At 46.4% G+C, this 8428-nt stretch overlaps 1 protein-coding gene across 1 annotated transcript; it reads right to left on the bottom strand.

The window, feature by feature from the left end:
* Positions 1–572: 572 nt before the first annotated feature.
* Positions 573–8428, bottom strand: rasip1 (Ras interacting protein 1). The gene is made up of 16 exons (XM_071540372.1): positions 8157–8428; positions 7280–7401; positions 6471–6922; positions 6043–6303; positions 5702–5943; positions 5453–5617; positions 4647–4851; positions 4139–4437; positions 3870–4031; positions 3339–3379; positions 2406–2560; positions 2126–2238; positions 1694–1985; positions 1324–1487; positions 1076–1217; positions 573–897 (listed from the first exon to the last, which is right to left on the bottom strand). The coding sequence occupies exons 2-16, from the start codon at positions 7399–7401 to the stop codon at positions 719–721; spliced, it is 2994 nt and encodes a 997-aa protein (XP_071396473.1). The 5' UTR covers positions 8157–8428; the 3' UTR covers positions 573–718.

The raw sequence follows: 8428 nt of genomic DNA, 5'->3' as shown, positions 1-8428 counted from the left end.
GTAAAGGTAGCCTTTGTGTGTGGTTGTGACAATCTCATTTGCTTGCTTGAGTCATTACTCTTTGCAAAATGCTACCATTATTACAGGAAATGAGAATGTGCCTTTCGGATCAGATGATAATATAGTTGTATGATCTCTCCCTCAGTCAAGCAAGCCTACCTGCAGACTCATCATTTAACGTCAAAGGGGGAATGAGTCCTGCGTCGCCACCTTGTGGAATGTTCCTTTGGTCTGGAAGCCGAGGCGAGTGCCAAACCCTAGGGGCCCTGCTGTGGGAAACAAGCTTGTCAAAGATCATACGGAAACTTTAGGCCTTTTAGTCTAGGATTCAACGTTTTATTAAAAACAAGTAGTTTAAAAACATACATGGAAGCCAAGTAAAGCAGTCAAGTAAAGCATGAGACTACATGGCCCAATAGACATGAGGTTTTACTTCCTGCTTTAAAATAAATTCATATTAATTCCAATACATTTCTCTTACTTGAAAATATCTGACTGTGAATAAATGGATTGATACTGAGACTTCAAATCTATTTCATATCACTTTCATGTTCCAGTTGATTTTATAAAAAAAAACAAAAAAACACTGCATCCAGGCAATGATTGGCCAACAAAACATGTACGAAACATGTCCAGTTTGCATTTTCTTAGGTGTGCAGCTGGAAGTATCTGGAGATATCCTGTTTATTTATCCATCATGAGACAAATGTTGGCTTTCTCAAAGCCGAGTCCTCTGATTGGCTGGAAGCTCATCCTGGTCGAGTCCCCACAAGAAGGTCCGGAGGTGTGTCACTTCCTTCTGGAGCTCAGGGCTTGGGATTGGCTGAGAGAGGTCGAGCCGAGGGGTCTCATTAGGCAGGATGAGAGGAGGATGGTCCAGGAAGCTCTCAAAGATGTCTATAAGATCAGAAGAGTAAGAATCAAAGTTAATGGCTTGACAGATAATCTCATTACTATTATTATTATTATTATGATTCACTGTTTTATGGAATGCTAAACCACTGATAACCAGCTGTTTCTTGAAACGGAGAGTCAAAAGTGATTGGCTCCGTAATATTTTTTTTTTTTTTTTTACCTCCACTCAGCTCTGTGCCTGGCGGAGGGGCCCAGGAGGCTGGTGGGGCCCTGGCTGGTCCCAGCTTGTAATGGGTGAGCAGGTGGTGCAACTGGGAGGGGATTAACAAGGCATGTTCCTCCAGTAGACTGGTCCAGGATGACTGGCAGAAGAGAGATGAATAGAGAGGGAAAAACGGCCATTAATATTCTATAGGAGGGTTGAATAGGCTAATAGGCTAACCCTAACTGCTCATGCAGCTATATTACCTGGATGAGGCGGGTCTTAGGCACACACAGAAAGTTGACTGTGACTGACAGTTTCTTCAGGAACTCAGAGGCAATGTCTCCTAATCCCGCCCCCTGCAGCCAGTCCAGAACTAGGTCCAGGTTTGTACGGATCTGGACCGCTCTGGACCAAGAAAACAGCCCATCTTAAAAAGAAGAAAAAAGATGGAGGGGAAGAGAGAGCAGGGATAAAGAATGTGTCATTTTCTATAGTTCTATATTCTGCTTTTCATGGGGATAAGACATGAGATCAATCTGTTATCCAAGACAGCACCTTCACTCTTGTGAAGCCAAACCATCGCCCCTAAGGTAAGGCTGTGGGAAAGCTGACCCTTAACTCGCACCCTCTCACCTCTCTCCAGCAGAGTATTGAGCAGGGAGGTGTTGGTGAAGAAGAAGAGGTAGCCAAAGGTTTGGGAGGTGAGCGGAGGGGACAGGCAGGCCTCCCGCGACAGCATCAGGGAACAACGGTACACTTCCACCAGCCCTGCCACCGTGGGGGGCAAGGAGGACACGTCATCCACCTCTCCTTCCCCTCCTCCTTCTTCTCCCTCTGCGTCCCGCGCTCCTTCCTTCTCCTTCTCCTTCTCCTCGTTGGAGAATGGGTTGGTGTCCAGGAGAGCCGGAAGGAGTGAGTACAGTGTCTTTGTGGACAGAGAGGAACAGAAACTCAAGTTAATTTGTTTTGGCATTGCATGAACGATGGATTGATGAATGGATAGATTAAGATGGAAAAGATTAAGATGGAGAGGATGGAAGGGAAGAAGGAGAGTTTTTTTTTTACCTTGGTGAGGTGATACACACACTGCTGGAAGGTGTGCATAATGACATCATCCAGCTGCGCCAGGGCCTCTGAGCATGTGTCCATGTCAGCCGTCAAAACCGGGTCCCCAGGAGCTTTAAAGAAACAATCATTAAGGTAAATTAAAAAGCAGGTGCCAACTTCAATTTCTATCTCCAATATGTCCAATTACCTGTAATATTTCCTGCAACTGTCATAGGCTCTAAAGGTTATTGTCCTCGCAGAACCACAAGAAATGCAAATGTAAAGCTCTAGTACTCACCTTCAAACTCCCACTCTTTCTCCATGGCCTCAACTTTGACCTGGAAGAAGTTAAGGAGCTCTGTGGCATTTGACATCCAGAACATCAGGGGTCGGAGGTCAGCTGACAGTTTCTGGACATTTGGCGTGCTGATTTCACTTTCCTGCTCTGTGGAACTGGACACAACATTACAGTGAATGTTGTTAGTGCATAGAATAGAATAGAATAGAATAGAATAGAATAGAATTTTATTAACGTGTCACTCCCCATGACCATCAAATAAATCAATCCTGGGCACGGGGGTTTCACTCGGTTATGAGTTATGAGTTATGAGACACAATACACAGTTAAAAACAGTAAAAGGTAAACACAAATCGAAAAGACACCAAAATGACAGAGAATAGATAATCAGATTCATTCATAAAGAGCTTTTTCCTACTAAGAATGTTAAGGCACGCTTTGGCATAATCATTTAAAGAATCGGTGCCAGTTATTAAGTTAATAATAGACAATAATAATAGACAATTTATGTCATTAAGGTCATTAAAACTCTCTAAATGAGAGGACAGTGTACAACAGAGTACAAACCACAATGTAAAAGAGCATCTGCTTCACATTCTACAGAACCATTTTTGCAGTGTGGGCAGAAGCGCTCATTTGCTGGTGTATTTGTGTATCTACCGGTTTACATAAAAAAATCACATAATTTTCAGTGCCAGGAGACTTTTTAAAAAGGTAGTTATGTTCTCAGTATAGTGCAATACACTATACTGTAAGTGTGTTACTCAACTTGCAATTTTTCAGCACCACAGTATTAGAATGTTTTCAGCACACCACAAAAATCTGCCTAAGACATAACAGCACAAGCACAAATAATGTAACATGAATCACTCAGCAGTGGAGGAAGTGATCTCTAAACAGAGGAAACATGACGTACAACAAAAATGTTCTTACTTTTGCGTGGGATGCTTATCCCCAAATTCCTTAATGTTATCCTGTGAAGAAAGTTGGAGACAGAAGAGAGGAGAGACATCTCGGCTTAGTGTGGGGGTGGAGGAGGGGGAGCAGAGTCGAGCCCTGGAGCCAGGACAATTACAGCACATTTTCCAGCGGGAGGGAAGTGACATCAGCTCATCCTTGTTCCTGTCCACCACCTACCAGGCCACAATGAAGGGCATATGTCTGTCTGTCTGCATTTCTGTCTGACCGACTGTGCCAATCTTTCAGTCTGCCTACCTGATGTTTTCCTGCCAAGCTCGTCTAAGTGTTGTCATCTCTCTGTCACGCACTACGCCTAGTGCTGTTTGCTAAGCTCTGGTTTATTAAACTATGGGATGGGACCCAAAATGCTTCATGCATTGCCTGTTGATAGCTCCTCATATGAGCCTGGCTCCCAGAGTGAGACCTCTAATGTGGATCTCATTTCAGGTCCAATGCTAAGCTATTGTATCAGTCATATTACATATTGTTGTTATTGTAACTCACCCAGACAATTCCTTTGATTAGATTGGCTGCCTTGAGTAATATCTGGGGTGTGAGAGCAGGGTCAAGGTGCCTGGAGGCGTGATCTATCATGACTGACAGGAGGTAGGCTGGAGCTAAAGGCCCGCCCCCAGAGTCTGGTGATGAATTCTTGGAGATAATCTCCTAAGGGAAAAATGAGGGACAAACATAACGTTAGTCCTCTACTTCACATTTGTATTATTCCTGGTATCTGGACAGTTATCATGAGGTTCTCTGCCTTCCCTTCTCACCTGTAACAGGGCGTCCGCATGGCGGGGATGAAACTTCAGAACTGCCTCGGTAGATCCCAGGTACTGCCTCAGTGCCTCCTGTCTGTCCAGCAGCCCAGAGGGGCAGCAGGTGGAGGGGGCATCAGCCTGCCAGGGCAGGGCCAGTGCCAGCGGCGGAGCTGGGGTCACACGAGGGTCACGGTACAGGAAAAGGAAGTGGCCCCCCAGACCAATCACATCCCCAGGCTTCAGAACTGCCTCCCTGTAAAGGGCCACACCGTTGTGTGTGACTGCCCCTCCTCTGAAGGGCCGCATCAGAGCTGGGGATAGGAGCGGATAATTGATGAACTTAACAAACTGAGATTAAGATAGAACATATCAAACACTACAATATGTATTCTTGTGTAATATGTATTCAAGTCTACAAGTCTTATTTTCTACAGTATGTGAATGCACAGTATGACTGTTCCAGTTTAGAATTTTGTGTGACACCCTGTTGCAACATGATTTGAGCTGGAGTTGTTTCTACCTTGTCCAGACAGCGTCTCAGGAACAACTGAGTCCCTCCTGACCAGTAGGTGTCTGGCCAAGAGGTCAGGAGCAGAAAGGAACGTGTCCACCTTCAGCGGCCTCTTCCCTTTCCTCTCTCTCTCTCTGTCCTTCTCTCTCTCCCTCATCGTGGGCTTTCTTCCAAATACATGCGTATGCCCCGCCATAATGTACAAAACAAAATCCTGAACAAAACACACACAGAGCGGAGAATGGAAGACAGGGAGAGGCAGGAGGGTCTGTTATCTTCTAAGTGCTATGGTTATAGTGATCTCCCATCTTGGAGATGCTAAGTTGAGCAGAAGGCGGTAGATAAGGTATGAAGTGTGTCACAGTTTGCTACAATGGGGACCTGTGTGAGGTCATTGTGTGAGATGGAGTGATGTACACAGAGGGGTTTTGTGCTGTCTCTGAATATATTGTGGCGGTATTGTACTGCTCTGAGGCTGTTTTGTGCAGGACGCTGAATGGGAGAGGCTTGTAGAGGGATGGAAACACTGATGGTATGTGGCGATTAGAGACATGCAGGTATGATGTCATGTTCAGGGTGTGTACATGCGTGTGCGTCTGCACACAGCGGTATGCGTCTGTAAGTATGTCTGTTAGTTTGTATATGTGCACATCTATGTGTACTCACTGCGCTATACTGTAGGTCAATATGCATGTGCATGTATGTGCATCTGTGTTTTCATGTGTCTGTGTGTATATGTGTGTGTGTGTGTGTGTGTGTGTGTGTGTGTGTGTGGGTTTGTGTGTGTGATATCATCCTGGTGGTGCATGTCTTGCCTTGCTCTGATCGTAACCCTGCAGCAATAGGAAGTAGGGTCGGTCTGTGGGTGGAAGGATCAAACTCTGTGACATCACTTCCAGGTCACAGCTGGAGTAGTCCTTCTCCTCCTCCATTGGCTGATTCGTCCATCTCACCTTACCTTCAGCCTTTGACCCTCTAACCTACAATAGTGGGTTAAGACACGTAGGTTACTTGCATGTTATCCCAACATAACATAACTTCCCTTATTGCACCCTCTTCCTCACCTCTCCTGGCTGTGGCGTTATCATGCTCACGATGTTCTTCCTGTCCTGCAGTCCTCCGCTGTTGTTCGGGAGCTTGCCGGTGCCGCGCGGGTCATTACCGACATGGTTGCCTTGGCGACGCCGCAGGCTGAGGTTCATGTCACTGATGCTCCTCCTGAGCTCTGTGTTTCTCCCACGGTGACCTCGCTCGCTCTCCTCTGCTCCGCCCCCTGATGACATTCTGCTCCTCCTCCAGCGAACACCTGTTGCCCGGACAACCAGAGGATAGGTCAGTTTGACCTATATGAAGGGCCAGATTTTCCTATGCACGCTATACCACACCTATGAGACAGGTCTTATACCTTGATAGTTCTCTCCCTCCCTCTCTCGCTCCTTTTCCCGCTCTCTCTCTTCTCTCTCATAGTCTTCCTTTCTTTGGATTTCGAAACGGCGCTCAAATCCGTCCTTAGGCCGCCACATGTCCACTAACAACAAGGGACATTCCCATGGGGCCACGCTTCTCCGGCATTCCGTCTCCCATTGGATAGCTCCATCTGGCTGCTGGATGGGCTTTCCAATGACATCACACAACAGGAAGTCCTCAGGGCTGTGTTTCTGGAGAACTGGAAGGTAATGGAGGAAGGGAGGGGGGATAATTATTTTTCCATAACACTACTGTTTATGTTTATATTAAGTCATTCCCAATTGGTTACACTTTTTTGAGCAAACTATTCCCAGTAATGGATCACAGCTAGAGGTCCATATGAGAGAATATTTCCCTCTCCCTCACCTGCGTCATCTGTCTCCTCCCTCTCTCTCTCAGTGTAGCGGGTGATGACCTGGGCGATCAGCTGCCTGGCTGTAGAATGGATGTTGGCCAGCAGGGAGCGATAGTTGGCCCCACTGGAGAGAGCATCCCCATAGATCTTGATCAGGCCTGGGGCAGAGGAGGAGGCCGGGGGCAGGTAGTGGTGCGATGAGGGGGCAGCAGAATGGGCCCAAACCTCCCTCTCCCTCTCCCCCACCGCCCGGTCCCGGTCACTGTTAGAGCGCCCTCGCAGGAAGAGGTGGGAAAGGCGCTTGGTGCGGGACTGGGGCCCAGCGGGCCGTGGCCTGAGGAAGGCTGGGGAAGGAGATGGGGATGGGGCAGGGGAAGCCAGGGAGGGGGTGGAGGCAGAAAGGGAAGAGGAAGGGGCAGAGGGGGCCTCGTGGAGGGAGGCTGCGTCAGAGCTGGTGGTAGACCTGGGAACAACAGAGGAGGGGAAGACAGATGGAGGAGAGAGGAAGGGGAAAGGAAGGGACCGGTCAGCTGTGAATTATGACTGACTAAACATGGACAAGCAACACAGACTAAAATAACACAGGGAAGTGTTGCAGGGTTCAAAGGATACGAATGACAGTTTAAGCAAGATAAGATGTCATCAATACATCCAATCTTCATTTGACAGACAATATTTATCAGACACCGAATGAATTATAACCGAGAAGTGGTTGGCATGACAGTCCCATAACCTGAGATGGATTATGTGTAACAAAGAAACAACATAGAGGCAAAATAGGGGATGAATAAAAATACATTTAACAGTGCTTCAGACTGACTTGACAGAGGCAGCGCTGGGCCAGCGACCCCCTAGCTTGGCAAAGTGTTTCCTGGGGGAGTTGATCCACAGACCCACTGGGAAATGGAGCTTTCTGAAGCGAGGACTGCCAGACCCCTCCATCTGACAGAGACACACACAGAGAGAGAGACAGATAGAGAGAGAGATGCAGGTGTTAAGGAAGAATATGATTTTTCCATTCCTGGATCTTGAAAATTGTCCGAATTCCTCTAATCCATCCCCACATTGTAGTGAGGAATGTGTGTCAGCAGTGGATGGAACAATGTAACAATGGAATGATCTCACCATCAAGAAATACCAACAGGATACCTACAGTAGGCTGTCAACATGGTGGATGCAAACAGAGAAACCAACCCCAAATCTCTAACAGTAAGGTCTCCTGAAAAACTATAGTGTGTGTGTTTCCCATTCTGAAACAGGAAGCATCTTTTGTGGGACTCGGGTCCAGCTGTCGCAGTGAAAGGGAAATACCCAGTCTAAAGGTCACTGCCTGTCCGCTCCTCAGTGTGACGGCTATGTAAATTTCCAGCAAAATTTAGGATCAGACTTGGTTTTTCCCTCCCAGGTGGAATTTGGGGACATAAAGGTAATCGTTCTACCGCTCAGGAAAACTACAAAATGAAGCATAACATCTGGTGAGGTTGCAAATCAAATGTGAAGCCTTGACATGTGTGTCCATACCTAAATTCTTCCTTTCCTTTCCATTATTATTCTATGGCCTACAGGAAAAATAGGCATATTCGTTAATAGGTGTTCTTTCCCAGATTGTGCAGTGGAATATTTTGAAAACTACAAAATCAAAATAACAAGAAAGAAATGCGTGTGCTTTTAGGCATTTAGATTCGGAAAACACTCACCCACAATCGCTTCTGATCCCTCTGTGTGTATGATGATTATCCTTCACCAGGGACGTTGTTCTCACCTAAATTCAAATACTCAACTCAAAGCAAATGTAATAAACCTGTATGTTTCTTTCTCCCCACAACCAAATTCCATTTTCCAACCTGTCACACATCTAGATATCCATCAGTACTTCTCACCGTCCATTAGTTCTCTCTTTTTGAGCTACAATATATTTTTCTTTCCTTTTTCTCTCTAACTTTCTCTCTAACTGCTCCCTCTCTCTCTC

This window comes from Centroberyx affinis, unplaced genomic scaffold (genome assembly GCF_046629955.1).
Source record: "Centroberyx affinis isolate AG114_WGS23_722 - 3 ecotype Tasmania unplaced genomic scaffold, CSIRO-AGI_Caff_v1 ptg003626l_1, whole genome shotgun sequence".
NCBI classification, from domain to species: Eukaryota; Metazoa; Chordata; class Actinopteri; order Beryciformes; family Berycidae; genus Centroberyx; species Centroberyx affinis.
The sequence above is the reverse complement of the archived record's forward strand: the minus strand, read 5'-3'. Positions and strand labels throughout refer to the sequence as shown.